General features: G+C 63.0%; 1 protein-coding gene across 3 annotated transcripts; it reads left to right on the top strand.

Moving 5' to 3' along the window:
- The first annotated feature begins 409 nt into the window (after positions 1-409).
- Positions 410-17,128, top strand: SBK1 (SH3 domain binding kinase 1). 3 transcript variants are annotated; one of them, XM_027902486.1, is made up of 5 exons: positions 6,503-6,547; positions 8,049-8,716; positions 13,291-13,493; positions 13,586-13,788; positions 14,533-17,128. In XM_027902486.1, the coding sequence occupies exons 3-5, from the start codon at positions 13,298-13,300 to the stop codon at positions 15,313-15,315; spliced, it is 1,182 nt and encodes a 393-aa protein (XP_027758287.1). In that variant the 5' UTR covers positions 6,503-6,547; positions 8,049-8,716; positions 13,291-13,297; the 3' UTR covers positions 15,316-17,128. The 3 variants fall into 3 exon arrangements, with proteins under 3 accessions (XP_027758286.1, XP_027758287.1, XP_027758288.1); XM_027902485.1 differs by lacking the exons at positions 6,503-6,547; positions 8,049-8,716 and adding an exon at positions 410-1,062; XM_027902487.1 differs by lacking the exon at positions 8,049-8,716 and having other exon boundaries at positions 6,509-6,547.
- Positions 17,129-17,671: the final 543 nt, after the last annotated feature.

Here is a 17,671-nt window from a genome sequence, read left to right as displayed (position 1 = left end):
GCAATCCTCCAGGATGGCTCCAGGATGGCTCCAGGATGGCTCCAGGATGGCTCCCAGGCCATTTGCTCCACCGTTGGCAGGGCACAGGGCACCCACGGGCACCCAGGCTGAGAGATTTCCCCCCTAGTTGTGCAATGTCTCCTGTGTCAGAGCCTGGGAAGTCAGCCGGGCCCTGGGGACAGAGTGATGGGTCCTTTGGTGACACCCTGTGCACGGGGCGGGTGGGTTGAGTGTGCCAGGTCTCAGCTGCAGCCCTGGCGAGCCCCGAGGCAGCCGCCCGGTGCCAGGAGAGGGCGATTTGAGCTCGGGCAGGCGGCAGGCGAGGAGTTAACTTCCAGCCTCGCCGCGGGAGTCTGGAGCTATTAATACTCGCACGGTGGTTTAGCTGTCAGAGCGAGCGGCTGCTCTGCCGATGAGACGAGCCCCGCGGAGCCGCCGCTCCACGACCGCACAACTTTCCTCCTCCATCAGCGTGTTGGGCTCCCCGACCCGGCCGCCTGCCCGGCGGACCCTTCCAGACCCCGCTGGATCCTGCCAGAGCCCGCTGGACCCCACCTGCTGCGGGGGACACTTTTCCCTCACAGCGACACGGGCACCGTCCGCCCACGGGTGCCACGGGGCAGCCGCTCCCCGCGGCCTCTGAAGCACCGCGGGGCTCGGACCCCTCGCCCGGGTGATGCCATCCCAGGTGCCCGCTCGCACCCCCTGAGGGATGGCCCTGCCGCACGATGGGTGCCGGGGTGGCACTGGGCACGGTGAGCCCCGGAGCGAGGGCGACGCGGGACATGACCCAGCCCGGCGCTGCCTCCGTGCCCGGTGAGCGGCCGGTCCCGGTGCTCAGCCCGGCCGTGTGACGGGCTCCCCGACACCATGGCCCCGAGAGGGCCAGCGTGAGCCTCCGGCCACCGCCGGCACCGGCGAGGAAGATGCCAAGACCCCTCCGGCACTGCGTGCCCTGCGGTCCCACTCGCCCGGGCACGACGGCCGCTGGAGCCGAGCGATGGATTCTTTCTGCTTCGTCTGCTTCCAGAAAGAGGAGCTGCAGCCCCTGCACCTGCACAGGTCAGTGCCACGGATCCCGGGACACCACTGGCGGGGACACAGCGCCGCTGGGGCCGTGCCATGGTGGGGTATGGCATGGGAGAGGGCACCGAGCCGGGCTGGGGGACAGAGCCGGGCATGGGCCATGCCAGAGTTTCCTTTGGAGCAGGTGCATCCTCTCCTGGCTGGAGGAGTCCAGAGCCCCGTTCTGTGCCGTGCAGTGCCGGGAGAGGCTGCGGTGCACAGCACGTGGGTGCATCTGGCATGTGCTTCCCTTGCCAGGGGAACCCAGTGGGCATCCTGTGCCACGCCACGCCATGCTGGTGTGCTCATGGGAGCGGGGCTGTGGGCAGCGATGTGCGTTCCAGAGCTATCCCAAATCCATCCCGGAGCCATCCCACCCACTCTTGCCCACCTGAGCAGGGTCCCTGGCCAGTCTCTCCTCTTCCCTGGCTGCCTGGGGCCAGGGGCCCAGAGCAGTTCGAGGGTCCCCAAGGACAGCCACGAGGCTCCCCACGGCCCGTCCCTCTCGGCAGCAGCACCAGCATTCGCCTCCCCCTTCCCCAAAACCTCCTCTCCCATCGGCGCTGCTGAGCGGCAGCCAAGGAGAATGTGCCGGTGCTGAAATTAGCCGGGCAGCCGGCGAGGATGCGAGGTGTGAACGCTGGCACATGTTGTGCCCAACTGCTCCTCCGTGGCACTGAGCCACTGCCGCCTCCTGTCCCACGCCTTCATGCCCAGAGCAGAGCTCCCACCTGCTCCAGCCAGGAGCCTCCCAGGCACTGGCTGCCCACGGTGAGGGGCTGGGGAGGGCTCAGGGCCTTTGGGCTGTGGGTGTGGGACAATCCAGTCCTTCCTCACGGTGTGCAGGGAGTTGTAGGATTCGTTTTGGTGTAAATCCTGGGGTTTTAAGCCTTGGTTCCCGTGAGTCACTGCCCAGGTGGGGGGGAGTGTTGGTGGGGGGGAGGTGTGGGTGCTGCTGGCTGAGGGATGCACAGAATTCCCAGGGCTCCCATCCCATAGCCCAGCCTGGGGCTGGAGCTGACCGGCAGCATCCAAACTGTGCTGGGTCACAGGTGTCACGAGTTTGTCGTTCTCAGCCACAGAGGGAGCAGCCAGGGTGGCAGTGTGGTGGCCCAGAGTCCTGAATGGTGGCCACAGGGACCATCCTTTCCTTGCACAAGGGGATAGAGAAGGAGGAACACCCTTGGCTTGTGCCTGTCCTGTCCTGCTCCAAGGTGGGGCTACTCTGGGGGGGTCGCTGTGTCTGAACACCCCCCTGGTTGTCACCAGTCTGTCCCTGATTCTGTCTGCATCCCGTGGCGACACGGCTGTCATTGCATGTCACCCCTCGAGTGACCAAGGGGTGCTCTCAGAGGGTGCTCCCCGGTCCTGCCACCTGCGCCAGGGACAGTAAGTGCGCCCCACGCACGGGTGCTGTGGCAGCATGTGTTCCCCCCGTCCCTGTTCCCCACCCATGTCTGTCCTCCCGTGCCTGTCCCACCCCCGTATCTGTCCCCCCGTGCCTGTCCTCCCGTGCCTGTCCCACCCCCGTATCTGTCCCCCCGTGCCTGTCCTCCCATGCCTGTCCCCGCAGCCTCTAGATGGTGCCAGGAGAACAGTCTGCGAGCGGAGGCGGCCGGCGCCGTGCGGTGCCGGATGGTGCTGGGTACCGGGGTGCCGAGGTGTCGGGGTGCCAGGGCAGACCCCGTGGCTCTCCCCGTGCCCCCCGGGTTCAGTCCCTCCCTTTCCCCGAAGAAACACGTCCTGCCTCTTTTCCCGGGAAACCTATCCCAAAGAACCCCCTTCTGTTGCCTTCCTGCTGCACAGCCATCGCTGGGCTCCAGAATCAACACCATTCCCGAGCTCCCTGCAAGTGCGGCCGGTGCTGCAGGTCCTGACCCAGCCTGTGCTGGGGGACCAGCCCGCAGGATGCTGTGCCCCCCTCCCGGCTGTTGGGGTCCATCTCATGTCCCCCGGGAGCGCGGACAGGCCCTGGGGCTCTGACGAGAGCGACATCCCCCCCCAAGGGCCACGGGCGGGGGCTTGGCGTGTGCCCACCACGCAGCTGCGCTGCCCCCCAGCTCCTGGGTCGTGTCCCCTCCCTGACCTTGGGAGCAGCCGCTGGGAATCTCATCCCGGCTGCCACTACGTGGGATGGCAAAACACGCGTGGGGGGAACACCGAGATGGGGGTACTGAGCCCCCCCGGCCAGAGTCCGGGAACATCACTCCCATCACTCCTCTTTACCCTGGAATTCCCTGTGGATGGGCGCTGTCCCCAGGGACGGAGTGGGCACCCAGCGCCCCCGACATGGGTGTTGCACCCCGTGCTGGCGGGGTGGGGTTGTTCGGCCCCCAGCCGGGACACGCCGGAGCCCCCCGGGACCAGCGGGTCCCCCTTGCCGAGCTGCGGCTCCCGGCGTGCTCCGCTCCCGCGGCCGCCTCCCTGCTTCCCTCCCTCCCTGCCGTTCCTCCTTCCCAGCATCCCCGCAGCAAACCCGGCAGGTTTTAGCTCGTGTCACCGGTGCGTGACAGGCTGCGGGTGGCAGCGGAACCCCGACCGTGGGGGGCTCAGCCCCTTGGCTCCTGCTCTGACCAAGCGACGCCGAAGGGACAGCCGACCTTCTCGCTGAATTCCGAGGGCATTTGGCTCGCTGAAAAAATTTTGGGCTTTCCAGGTCATTTCCCGCCACCCACCCTATCCAAGCACATCCCATGGCACGAGCTGGATATTCCCTTTCTGAGCAGAAATCCCAGGGACACTCGTCCCTCGGGGAGCTGGGGGGATCTTCGCGCGGTTTGGGATTGTATGAGGTGATAAACATATTTGATCTGGTTCCTTTCATCTCGTTAATCTTAATTAGTTATTAATATTCTGGGAGTGCTTTGAAGGCCACAAGCTCGATGCAAACGCTCCCTGGTACTACTGGTGTTACTATTACTCAGTGTGTGTGTGACCCACATGCTGGCACCGACCCGGGCTGCAGCCTGGAAGCCACAAAGGGAGCTGACACGGAGTCCCACGGAGTCCCACGGAGCCACAGGGTGTCCTCTGGAGTCCTGCTGAGCCCCACGGAGGCCCCTTAAGCCCTATGGAGCCCCAGAGATCCCCACAGAATCCCACAGAGTGGGGGGGTTCTGCCCCATCCTCAGCACTGGGGTGGTGACACCGGGTCCATGTGTAGGACCTGTGACAGCATCCCCGCAGCCCGCCGTGGTCCCTGGGCTGGCTCCCTGGGCACTGGCACCTCCCACCTGACCTAGAAACAGCCCTGAGCTATAAATAGGGCGGGAGCCAAAGGAGAGCTCGGAGGAGCAGCCTGGAATGCTGCGAGCGGGAGGCTGCGGGAGCTGGAATGGCATGGCAAGGACAGGCAGGGGACACAGGGTGACATGGGACGTGGGAAGGGGCGAGGCTGGCCCCACTCCATCCCTAGCAGCCCGTGGAGTGGAGTGTGCAAGGAAGGTAGGTGTGGCTTTCACCGGCCTGTGTCCTGCTGGCCCAGTGGCACAGGGAGCACCGTAGCTCTGCCCCCATCTCCCAGAACTTTCCCTTTTCCCAGCACCTTCCCCCCGTGACGCTCTCCTGCCCTGTGCCACCCCTTTCCCAGCCCCACAGCAGCTGCTCTGGGCACCGTCAGCCCCCATCCAGCCCACCCTGGCTTGCTGGGGCACTGGGCTCTGGCATTTCCCCTCTCATGCCACACAGATGCCCACATCCCAGTGGGGATCTCCCACGCTTGGAGCATTCGGGCCACGGGTGCTAGAGCAGGAACTGGTGAGTGGAGGGAGGTTGAGGGGACTGGCACTGCCACAGCTGCCTTTCCCAGGGCTCAGACCCTGGGGCCAGCAATGCCCCAGGCAGCTGCCGAGCGGGAAGGGGGGGACAGCGGCACAGCCGATCCCGACACAAATCAAAGCACAGTGCTGGAGTGTGATTCACCCTCTTGCTTTAAAGTCATTCATGAAAAGACTCATTGCTCTGCATCCTCAACAGGAGCAGATCAGAGCCAGCAGTGAGTCAGTGCCGATGGCTCCCCGGCCCTGTCCAGGGGTTGGGTGGCTCAGGGGGCGATGGGACAGCCCCAATGCCAGCAGAGCGGGCACAGCTGGTGTGTGGGAACAGCCCACTGCCCCCCTCAGAGCATGAGGAAGCCCCATGGCTGTGGGTCAGGTAAAAGTGGCATCAGGGGAGCAAAGGGACCCGGTACCCAGCTGAGAGTCAAGCAAATTGTGGTCTGTGTTAAATGTCCCTGCTTGGCATCTGTGGGGACAGAAGGAAATGCAGGAAGAGGAGATGTGCCCAGGGACGCTCCAAGGAGGAGCACAGTGCCTACCCCTCACCTTCCTCCAGAAAAGCTGTCGCTGTCCCATGGCCTGGAGGTACCTGGAAGCTCCTGGTGCCCACCTCTGGCATCGCTTGCTGAGCGTGTTGCCGAATTTAAGGAGGCTGAAGGAAAGCCCCTGTGATGCCTTTGCCTCAGGTGGTGTTCCCTAGCTCAGCCCAAAGGGTCCTGCCATCCGTGGGAAGCCTCATGTCCTACATGTATTGAGGAGCAGCACTTGGGAAGCAGCCTGTGCCATGGTGGGGCATCACCTGTGCCGCAGTGGAACAGATTGCCCACAGAAGCTGCGGCTGCCCCACCCCTGGAAGTGTTCAAGGACAGGTTGGATGGGCCTTGGAGCAACCTGGTCTAGTGGAAGGTGTCCTTGTCCATGGCAGGTCCCTTTCCATCCAAACTATTCTGTGACTCTCTGATTCATGGTGGGCTCACCCACACCAAGGTGGACATCACCTGTGCCAAGGGAGAGGGACCAGAGCCTTGGAGGGCTCAGGGTAGCAGTGCCCAGGGGACCAGTGGGCAGCAGGATTAGTCCTGCACCTGGGCATCCCTGCTGCATGGTGCCAGTGCTGCTGACCCCAGTATGCTCCAGTCTTGGACTATCGGGGTCCTTGGGTGGGTAAGGGGTGTGAAGCCGACCCCTTAGAGGTCCGTGGGGCATCGATCTCATCTTTATTGTCCCCAGCCCCACGGTCTGCTTCGTGCCGAACCCGCGGCACCGGGGCTCCGCACCCAGTGGGGAGGGAGCGGCTCATGCCTGATCCCCCCCTCTCCAGGGCTACTCCCGCTCTTAATCCCTTCAGCTACATGGAGGGCGGGGACAAGCAGCGCCCCGCATCCCTCATCGCGCATCTCCCCATCCCCGCGGGGCCGGCGGCGGAGCCCCCCCCCCGCTCCTCCCGCTCGGCGCTCCCTCCCCAGGGCGGCGCCGGTGCCGGTGCGGGCGGAGCGCGGCGCGGGGTGGGCGCTGCCGGGGGCTGCGGGGGGCTCGGCTCGGCTCGGCTCGGCTGGGCTCCGCTCCGCTCCGCTCCGCTCCTCCGGCGGCGGCGGCGGCGGCGGGGCCGCGGCATGAGGAGCCCGGCGGGGCGAGCGGCGGGCGGCAGCGGCGGCTCCTCTCCCTCCGGGGACGGGGCGCGGCGGCGGCGGCGGCTCGTCCCTCCGGTAAGGCGCTGCTGCGGGGCTGGGGGCGCGGGGCTGAGGTGGGGCGATGGGGGTGCGGCTGTGGGGGTGCGGGAGGCGCTGCCCGCCCGGTACCGAGGCCGCCCTTTGTTTGCCCGCACGGCTCTGGGAGGGGGCAAAGCCCTCCTGCCGGTACAACCGGGGCTCCGGGATGAATGGAGCGGGGGGAGGCACCGCGCGGTGCCCCCGGGGATCGGCCGCTCCCCCCCCCCGCCCCGCATCGGGTCCCTCCTGCGGCCGATGGCACCTGCGCTCCGGGCGGCCCCGGCACGGCGCGGGGGGGACGAGGAAGAGGGACGGGGACGGCGGGGCGTGAGTGACACCGGAGCGGAGCCGGGGCCGGGGCCGGGGCACCGGGGGGCTGGTCCCCGGGGGCTCCCGATGAATTTTGGGGCGTCTGGAAGGATGAGCTGAGGTGGAAGGCAGCTGGAAGCAGGGGAAGGGGAGAGCGGGGAGAGGCGGCCTCGGGGGCAGCTCAGGCCATGTCCCCTCGTGTCCCCTCATCACCTCCCATCGCGTCCCCTCATTGTGTCCCCTTGAGTCCCCTCATCACCTCCCCCTGTCATCTCCCCTTGTTTTCCCTCATGTTCCCTCATCTCCCCTTGTGTTCCCTCATCAGCTTCCTGTTTTCCCTCTTACCTTTCCCCTCATGTCCCCCCTCACGTCCTCTTGTCATCTCCCCTCAAGCCCCCTCATCATTTCCCCTCCTGTCCCCTCACTGTCTCCTCACTGTGTCCTCTCTTGTCCCTTTGCCATCCCCCCATGTCATCTCCTCTTGTGTCCCCTCGCGTCCCTTCATTGTGTCCCCTCATGTGCCCTTGTGTCCCCTCATCACCTGCCCTGTCCCCGCTGTGATCCCCCCGTGTGCCCCCACGTCCTCTCAGCGCCGGTGCGGGCGCGGGCCCGGCCTCCATCCCACCCCATCCTCTCCCCGGCTGCGGCGGGAAGGGGGAGCGTGACCCACTTTCCCGCAGGTCCGGCCCCGCTGCCGCTGTGGCCGCGGGCAGGCGACAGGAGCCCCACCACGGCTCAGGGAGCAGGAGCAGGGACAGGGGCAGGGTGGCCCAGCCTCAGCACCCCTCTGTGCCAGAGCGGTATGGAGTGTCACCCACGGGGAGGTGAAGCTCAGGGCTGGGCACCCACACACCGAGCCCCCGACCCGCCTGGCGCTCAGAGTGTCCCTGAGCGGGGTGTGCCCTGCCCGGGGTGCTGTGGCAGGAGATGAGGCACGGTGGTGGTGGGAGCATCCCCCTTCACGGGAGCGTTCCCAGCGGTGGGAGCCGGGGCTGAGGCACGGGGGATGCCACGGGGCACGTGAATGCTGGGCAGCCTCTTGGAGTGCTGTCGGTGCTGGTTGTTGTGGTGGGGTGATGTGCCCCCACTGCCCCCGGGAGCGAGCAGGGCTGAGGGCCAGCTGGCCCTGCCCTGGGGACCCGGCGGGCAGGCAATGGGCAGGTGCCGTTCGGGGCGTTTGTCTTTGCAGATCCCAACCGTGCGGTGCTGCTGGCGCTGGTGGAAGAGTTTTGGGAGGGAGATGATGACAGGCTGATGAAACCAATCAAACAATGAAGTAATCATAAATCCCCGGTGCCGGCGGTGAAGGCGGGAGCAGCTGGAGGCTGGAGGAGCTGAGGTCCTAACGAAACCATCCCGCTCAGCAGCAGAAATCCTGGGAGGCCGAAGCGCTGAAAGGTGGCCAAGGTCCTGTCACCAGGGCCGATGGACAGAGACAGCACAGCACAGTGTGGATGAGGGCAGGGAAAATCCTGCTGTCAGCTCCAGAGGAGCAGTGCAGAGGGCACGGAGGACAGCAGCAGGAAGGAAGAGTGGTGGATCCCCAGGAGCTGTCAGAGGAGAGAGTTCTGGTGCTGCTTTGTTTGCTCTTCGCAAATTTGCCTGCGAAACCTGAATCCTGGGACCAGAGGCTGAGGAATCTTGTCACAGGCTGATAGTCAGGACGGGAGATGGATCCCACAGCGGGAGACACTATGGATGGGTGTGACGGGGCCTGACCCTGCCCCGCAGCTGGGACATCCCCACCGGGAGAGCAGCTCCTGCCAGCTGGGAGCCTGTACCTGCCTGGGTGCTCACTGGCTTTGCTGAAGACCATCCTGCTGCTGAGAAGGCTGCTGTAGTCTAGGCAAGGAGCTGGTACGAGAATTGTTGGATAACTTGGAATTCAGTGCCAATTCAATCCCACACTGGGGTCAGTGGGAAGTCCCAGTTGCTGCAGGTGCTCTGGTGGAGGTTTGGTGCTGCTTCGGGTGGTGTCAGTGGTGCTCAATCATTTCCCTGCAGAGCCAGCTGGAGAGCACCTAGATGTGCCCCATCCATGGCCTCTTTGGGAGTGGCTGCTCCTCCCAGGCTGTGGGGATGCTGGCAGAGGGGCTGTTCCCAAAGTGCTGCCACAGGCCGATGTCCCTGAGCCACGTGTGACCAACCACTTCCTGGACAGACTTGGCTCATCCCGAGTGGTTTTGGATGGTCCGGGGATGGCACATGGGTGAAGGAACCCTTTCCCTATGCGTTTTGCTGCTTTTGGCGGGGTGGGAGGCAGTGGCTGGCCCGGGTGGAGGCCGTGGCAGGTACCAGTGGCTCCGAGCCCCTGCGAGGTGCCCGTCCTCCCCCCGTGCCTGCAGAGACGTCCTCGTTAGGCGAAGGTGCCTTTGCGAGCCCTCCCTGGGCTCCCCCGTGCCACGGCCCCCAGGAAGCACAGCTAATATCTGTTGTGCAGGTCCCAGCGGTGCAGAGGAGAGGAGAGGATGTCCCTGGAACGGGGTCAGGCAGGAACGGAGGCAGCGGGGTCTGGAAATGGAGCGGGGCGCGAGGAGGCAGCGGCTCCGCTCGGGGCACGGCCAAAGCACCACTGGCCCCTTGGCCCGGTGACACCCCAGCACCAGGGTGGTGTGGGAGCAGCAGGACCAGGAGCAGCGAAGGGCCAACCCCCCTTGGACGTGACTTTGCTGGCTCAGTGGGTAGTTTGGGGAAAACAGGGGAGGTTTGGGAGCTGGCTATGGTGTGGAGGGAGGCAGCTTCCTCCTGATGGCTGCCTTGGCCTCCAGCCTGCTGGGCTTGGAGGGGAGTCAGTGTTACCTGCTAATAACTAAGGATTTGGGGATGGCAAAGAGAGAAATCAAAGCTCTGCCAAGTACCTGCCAAGTGCAGGGACAGAGCAGTGTGGGCCTGTGCCCATCCCACTGCTGCGTGTTTCTCATTTCTCCCCTCTTTAAAGAGAAATTGGGGTCTTGCCAAGGCCCTGCCCCTCATAGGTTTTCCCTTTGTTTTCCCAATTCCTTTTCCCAGAGCAGCCCATGTTGCAAGTCCCATCCCCTGACCACCCCCCATTCCAGCCCTGCACTGAGCTCAGCCCTAACCCTTTTCCTCTAACCTCCCTCAATAAATGGGTTGTTTTTCTGTCAGTCTCCGCTGCTGCCAGAGGGGTTTTATTTTTCCCCCTTTCCCTCTTAATTTCCAAGCAGCTGCTGCTCTAGCAGCCTCCTCTGTGGGAGCCTGGGGCAGCTCTCCCGGGCGTCCTCTGCTCCTCTCAACGAGCTCTTAATGAGTTTGCAATTAGTTATCAGCAGAGCTGATGTGCCCAGGGCTGGGTGTGCAGTGGTGTGGGATGTGGAGCAGGATGCAAAGCAGGGCAAAGCATCCCCTTCCAAGGAGTGGCATCAGAGGGGGAATGGTTTGTTAGTGCTGGCCTCAGTACCTGGCAGGATGCTGGGCTCTGGATGTGGGATTATGTCTTCCCGGGATCCGCTCCGTGATGTTGGGGATAGAGCCGGGAGGTTTGGGAAGAGGAGCAGCAGCTGCCGACGGAGACGAGTGGCTGCCTATAAATACCTGCCAGGGAGCAAGGAAGAAGTGGGTGGATTATCCTCCTCACTCAATGAGATAAACGGTTCTGAAGCTTAAACACAGAACAATTTTAGTCTGAATAGTAGGAGAAACGGTTCAGGATGCGGAGATGACGGCAGGAACCGCCTGCGGTGAGCGGCGGGTCCCGGTGCCACGTGGCAGCAGCTTTGCTGCCCCTTTGCCATTCCCTGGATCTAGAGCGGTGGGGGCCTTTGCCAGGACTCAGCTGGGATGTGCATCCTTACTCCCTTCTTGGGAAAGCTGCTTGAGGAACATCCGAAACAACTGAGCTGGGAGGAGGCAGCTTTGGCTTCCTTTGGGCATGGTGCTGTTCCAGCGTTTCGGGGCAGGAGAGGAGCTGGTGTGCCAAGAAAAGGCCCCATTTTGGCTCTGGTGACCCCATCTGGCACGTTGGTGGGCCTGGCCTGGGTGCAGAGGGCAGCCAAAGATACGAGACCTCAACCCCAGCTGTGCCAGCTGGTGGGATCTCTTGCCACAGTTTGCCCCATCATCTCCCTGTGTCCCGCTGTTCCCCCATCCCGGCTGTCCCTGGGAGCGTGCAGAGCTGGAAATGAGCCCTCGCTCCCACCCGCTGCTGCCCCGCTTCGCTGCTCACATCAAACCCAACATGTTTTCAAAAGCATTTCAATTTTTAATGAAAACTCCTGTGTTTACGCTTTCCCTGGTCTCAGCACATTGGTATTTTGGTCACCGCTGCTGTTCGGTCTCTCCCGGGATCGCTGATGGCTCCGTGTTCCCGGCAGCCCCGGCAGAGCGGGGTGTGTTGAGTGGAGCCGGCACTGCGGCAGCGTCCCCAGCCCTGGAAGCACACCCCGTGCCAGCTGTGCAGACCCACATCACAGCAGGGACACCTGGCGTGGTGGGATCTCTGTTTCTCGTGGATGTTCCTTGGTGGATGGCCAGAGACACTTGGAAACCCCAGCAGGTTGAGCCAAGAGGAAAAGCGAACGGCCTTTGACTTGGAAAGCATTTCCATAACGCATCAGTCCCTCCCATCCAACCAACAGGTTTTTTCCTCAAAGCCCAGCTTTGCTGACTCGAATAATTGCATTTCAACGCCGGTTAATTAAGAGACATCGATGAGCGTGATTGTAAATCCAAGTGTAGACGGAATTCTTCTTGCAGGATGCTGGGGGCTGTTTTCAGCCCTGCCTCCAGCAAGCTGCTGCACTGATCCACCTCCACCTCCAGCACCCAGACACTGAGATGGTGCTCCTCTGCCAGGAGGCCAATGAAACACTATGGAGATGAGCTGCTTTGGAGATCTTATGAGTCAAACTGTTACATTTTTGGAACATCATGATGTTGAAGTTCCTTTTCTATTTTTTCCCCAACTTCCCAGGGAAAAAAAAATATAACTATAATAAGTGAAGAAGCTGAGCTTTGCTTTGGGATGAGAGGCAGCACGGTGCAGGGAAGGAAGGAGGAAGAAGTTGGAGATCAGGCTCAGTCTTGTTGGGAAAGGGTTGGGTGTGGTCTTGACCCTGGGGGGTGATGGAAGATGACGCAGCACCCTGAAGACGGTGTGGTGAGTGACTCCAAGCCCAGCTCTTGTTGTGGGGATGGTCAGAGTGAGGAAAAACAATCCCTGGTTTGATGGGAGTGAAGAATGTTGGTGCTGTTGTCCACATACTGCTGGCTGGGCCACCCACCCCTTGCTCTGCTTTGGTGAGGCCCCAACTGGAGAGCTGTGCCCAGCTGTGGGGCCCACAGCACAGGAAAGATGGGGATCTGTTAGAGCAAGTCCAGAGGAGGCCACAAAGATGATTATTGGGACAGAGCACCTCTGCTATGAGGAAAAGCTGAGAGAATTTGGATTATAAAGCCTAGAGAAGACTCCAAGGAGACCTCAGAGTCCCTTCCAGTGCCTGAAGGGGCTCCAAGAGAGCTGGAGAGAGACTTTGGACAAGGGCCTGGACTCACAGGACAAGGGGGAATGGCTTCCCACTGCCATAGGGAAGGGTTAGATGGGATATGGGGAAGGAATTGTTGGCTGTGAGGGTGGGAAGGCCCTGGCACAGGTTGCCCAGAGAAGCTGTGGCTGCCCCTGGATCCCTGGAAGTGTCCAAGGCCAGGCTGGACGGGGCTTGGAGCAACCTGGGCTGGTGGAAGGTGTCCCTGCCCATGGCAGGGAGTGGAAAGAGTTGAGCTTCAAAGTTCCTTCAAGCTGAAACCAGTCTGGGATGCTGTGATTCTCTGAACCAGAGCATCCATCACCTTGGCAGGGGAAGGCCAAGAGTCAGTGCTGATGGATAGTCAGAGAGATTTCTGGCAGAGCCATCATATCCCACTTGGTACCTGCAGCATGGCCCTGGCTCTGCTGTGGAGCATCACTGGCTTGTGTGGGGCTCGGCTCTGGAGGGGGCTGCAGTGGTGGAGGGGACAGGGCTGGCTGCCAGGGTCCCCACTGAGGACTGTGGCACCAGTGGGGAGCCCCTAAAGACCTCAACACCCATCCTGTGTGGTGGCTGTGAACATACCGGGGCTGAGGAAACGTGTGTGTGTCCCTGTGTGTGTCCCTGTCCCTGCCCTCCTGTCTCTGCCGTGCCCTGAGCCCTCCCTTTGCCCCCAGACATCCCCCTGAGTTGGTGGCACAGGGACCACTGACCCACACGGCTGCAGCCCCACGGAGCCTGGAGCAATCCTGTCCACAGCAATTTGGTTGGTGGTCACAGGGCACAGAGGGGTGGCACTCAGTGAGGGAGTGCTCCAGCCCTGGGATGGGATGGGATGGGATGGGATGGGATGGGATGGGATGGGATGGGATGGGATGGGATGGGATGGGATGGGACACGGTGGCTTTGCAGCACCCACCGAAACGCTGCCCCTGCTCTGCCTTGCAGCGCAACCATGAGCGCGGGTTCGATTGAGCAGGAGTCGTCGCGCAAGCTGGCCTGCTGCGGGGTGCCCCTCATCACCGAGGACATGCAGTCCCTGGCCATCCGCACCCTCTCAGGCACCGACATCAGCAAGCACTACGACCTCATCCGCGAGCTCGGCAAGGGCACCTACGGCAAGGTGGACCTGGTGTCCCACAAAAGCACAGGTGAGCGGAGCGGGGGGGGCTGCGCTGGGAGCAGAGGGCCTGGCACATCCCAACCGTGCCCTGGGCTCACCTCCGTCCCCTGCCCTCCACAGGCACCAAGATGGCCCTGAAGTTCGTCAACAAGAGCAAGACGAAGCTGAAGAACTTCCTGCGGGAGTTCAGCATCACCAACACGCTCTCTTCCAGCCCCTTCATCATCAAGGTCTTCGACGTGGTCTTCGAGACCGAGGACTGCTACGTCTTCGCTCAGGAGTACGCCCCCGGCGGGGACCTCTTCGACATCATCCCGCCACAGGTGAGAGCCCCCGCCCCTTCCACGGGGCCCTGTTGGGGTGTGGGGGCTCCATGTCCCCAGGGCACTGAGCAGAGCTGCCGTGGTGCTTTGCTGCCCGTGTGGGAGGGGCTGCAGGGGCCACGACTGGGCAGCCCTGTATGGTTCCTGAACATGAGTACCTACAGTCGAGTCTGGGACTGATCACCCGTCCCCTGGGTGGTCTGAGATCCATCATCCATCCTTAGGGTGACCTGGGACCCCTCACCCATCCCTAGGGTGATCCAGGCCTTGTAATGCATCTGTAGGGTGGCCTGGGACTTATCACCCATCCCCTGGGTGGTCTGAGATCCATCATCCATCGCTAGGATGGCCTAAGGCCCATTACCTATCCCTAGGGTGGCCTGGGACCCATCACCCTTCCCTTGGGTAAGTTGTGGCTGCCTGAACCTTGGAAGTGTTCAAGGCAGGTTGGGTGGGGCTTGGAGCAACCTGGTCTAGTGGAAGGTGTCCCTGCTCATGGCAAGGGGTGAAACAAGATGGTCTTTAAGGTCCCTTACAGGCCAAACCACCCTGGGATTCTATGGGGAGTCACCACCCACCCCTCAGCTGGCCCAGGACCCACCACCCATCTCCCTGCCTCACAAAGCCCCCAGATAAAGCCATCCACGACCACGCTGGGTGGGTAACAGATGTGTGTGGGGTCCCCGAGCCGGCTGGGAACACCCCAGGGCTCGGTGGCGGGTGGCTGACACCGTGTCTGCACAGGTGGGGCTCCCCGAGGAGCTGGTGAAGCGCTGTGTGCAGCAGCTGGGCCTGGCCCTCGACTACATGCACAGCAAGAGCCTGGTGCACCGGGACATCAAGCCGGAGAACGTCCTGCTCTTCGACCGCGACTGCCGCCGCGTCAAACTGGCCGACTTCGGCATGACCCGCAAGGTGGGCTGCCGGGTCAAGCGCATCAGCGGCACCATCCCCTACACGGCGCCCGAGGTGTGCCAGGCCGGCCGGGCCGAGGGCTTTGCCGTGGACACCAGCATCGACGTCTGGGCTTTCGGGGTGCTCATCTTCTGCGTCCTCACCGGGAACTTCCCCTGGGAGGCGGCGGTGGCGTCCGACGCCTTCTTCGAGGAGTTTGTGCGGTGGCAGAAGGGGCGGCTGGGGGGGCTGCCCTCGCAGTGGCGGCGCTTCACGGACAGCGCCCTGCGCATGTTCCAGCGCCTGCTGGCCCTCGACCCCGAGAAGCGCTGCCCCGTCAAGGAGGTTTTCTACTTCATCAAGTGCGACCTGATGGCCGAGGTGCGGTGCCGGCCCTCCTACCGCTCCCGCAAGCACACCAGGGACAAGCTCCCGGCCGGCGCCCACTGCCACGAGGCCGCCGGCTCCTGCACCCCCGCCCCGCTCAAGAGGACCGTCCTGACGGAAGGGAGCGGAGCGCGCGGCCCCGAGTCCGGCGCGGCCGCCCCGGGCACGGCGAGCAGGACAGATGGACGGCAGGACAAAGGCAAAGGGCAGATGGTCCTGGCCACAGCAATAGAGATCTGCGTCTGACAGCACCGCACGACCCGTCCTGTCCCCCTGCCCCGCCAACAGGGGTGGGAGGAGTTGCTCGTGCTGGAGGCACGAGCCGGGACCGGGCTCTGGGTCTCCCAAAGCAAAAAAAAAAACAAAAAGGAAAAGAAACACAATCAAAGAGGAAAAGGACAGAACTGGTTGCGCTCCGTAGCGCCGAGGATGCCAATCCCCCCCGTCCCGCCTGGGTGAGGCCGGCAGCAGAGGCCCAGCCCAGGGCACCGGGGAGGACAGGGGTGCCCACGGTCCTGCCATGGCCATGCTGCCCCTCCAAGGCTTCCCACAGGGTGGCACGGGGAGAGGTCTCCCAGTACGGGGAGGAAGAGTCGGGAGGGCAGTGGATGGAAGATCCAAGGCAAGCAGTGCCCACTGGCCCTCCCCCACCCTGTGCTTTGATCCCCGGACTGGGATTGGGAAGGCCGATGACCCCACACCATGGAGGAGGCCTTTGGGGAGGTTTGGGTGGGTGATGATTTGTCCCCTTCCACCAATCCCTGCCCCACTGGTGGGGACCGGGGAAGGGATGAGGAGATGGGCACCGGGCTGGTGATGGGGAGCTGGGGGGGTTTCAGGCAGCCCAGGACCCCTGGCAACCCCGGCTGCCTCCCTGTGCTGGGAGGTGCTGGCAGCCATCGATGTAGCAAGTGTCCCTGTCTGTGTGTCATTGTGTGTCCCACCACTGCCACTGGCAGCCTCTGTCGCCCCTGCCCTGCCCCACATGGCCCCAGACCCCACTGGAGGGACAGGTCCCTCCGGCTGGGAGCTGTGCTCCGGGCTGTGGCCCGTGGCCACGGTGCCATCCAGCAGGTTGGATGCTCAGGGCCAAGCTGGCATTGCTGTAGTGGCATCTCTTTGTCCCCTCTGCAGAGTCTCTGTCCCCAGGGACTGGAAGAGGTGGCAGCGGTGCAGCCCCAGGCTGGCCTGCACACCCCAGGAGCAGGGGAGGGGGCTCTCAGCGTCCTCCAGAGGGCCAGCCTGGTTCCCTGTGCTCATCCCATCACCCCTTCTTGCTGTCACCCCTTCCCCAACCTCTGTCACTGTCCCCTGGGGCTGGCGGGGAGGAGGGGTGGGATGGATCCCCCGGGCTGGCTGCAGCGAAGCAGGGGGTGGTGGCAGGAGCTGCTGGTGGTCCCTTAGTGACAAGGTCCTGGGGGGGGGTGTGGGGGACACCAATCCCCTTGTGGTTTTGGGCACCCAGTGAAGTTGGGGGGCTCACCTGGAGAGGGTGAGGGGCACCCCAAGGTGGCAGCACTCTGGTGTAGTTTGGGCTTCCCTCCCATCGGGTGGGCGCTGTGGGGACCCTCTGTGCCCCCCGGCGCCGCAATTCCCGCACAAAGGGCTATCCCGCTATTCAGCAGCAGCAGCAGCAGCAGCAGTTTACAGAGCACGGGCGGACCCCCCGCCCCCGCTGCTGCCCCCCGGGCCCCTCCGCCCCCCGCCCGCGGTGCCGGGCCCCGGGCGGCCTTAGAAGTAGCATTGCCCCTAAGTAGAGACGCTCTAGGCACCGGTTTTTTCTCCTTTTTGCCTTAGGTCCCTCGATGTCCTCAATCTTTCGTGCAATAATGTAGATAAGGGATCCCGGCTGCCCCGGGAGGGCTCGGCGGCGCCTCTCGGGGGTCCGTCCCGGGGGGGGTGCCCCGTGTGATTTCTGTCCCCGTCGAGGTCGCTGTGTCGGTAGGTTGTCGGGTTTTTATTTCCAGTTCCCTCAGCTGTCGGGTTTCAGTCCTTCTTCCCGTAGGAGAGGCTGTAGTGTCACAGACGTTACCTCAGTTTGTCACTGTTGAAAAGGATTTAAAAAAAAAACAAAACAAAACAAAAAAAAACAAAACAAAAACAAAAACACACAACTGAAACCATAAAAAACCGACAAAATACATAGTTATAAAAGCAACAAAAAAATTCTCAATGGCGGTGAAGACTTTTTCGTTAAATGAAGCAAAAGAGATGCTGCTTGTGTGGGCGGGGAGCACACCCTCTGCCTGGGGGCTCGCTATCCCCCCACTTTCACCAGGTCCCCTCCATGCCCGGCCATCGTGGCCACCCCTGGGTGGGAGGGAAGGAGCACGGGCAGCGGCACCGTGGGGCAGGGTGGCAGCACCCATGGGTGGGGGCACCGAGCTGCCCTTGGTGCAGCCCCCTCCGAGCAGCCAGGGCTGCCTGATGCCAAATGTATTCCAGCCACGTCCACAGGCTAATTTCAATTTCCTGGTAATTATGCAAATGAATGTGGATTTAATTAAGGGCAGATTTCATTAAAGCCTTCTTGGGGAAATGAGAACAGGATGGGGGAGAGCGAGGAGGAGGAGGAGGAGGACGAGGAGGAGGTGGCAGGGAA

The sequence above is a fragment of the Empidonax traillii genome, unplaced genomic scaffold (genome assembly GCF_003031625.1).
Source record: "Empidonax traillii isolate 1590-97213 ecotype Southwest subspecies unplaced genomic scaffold, ASM303162v1 scaffold881:size300156, whole genome shotgun sequence".
Taxonomy (NCBI): Eukaryota; Metazoa; Chordata; class Aves; order Passeriformes; family Tyrannidae; genus Empidonax; species Empidonax traillii.
Note: the sequence above shows the minus strand (reverse complement) of the source record. Positions and strands in the feature narration are given on the sequence as shown.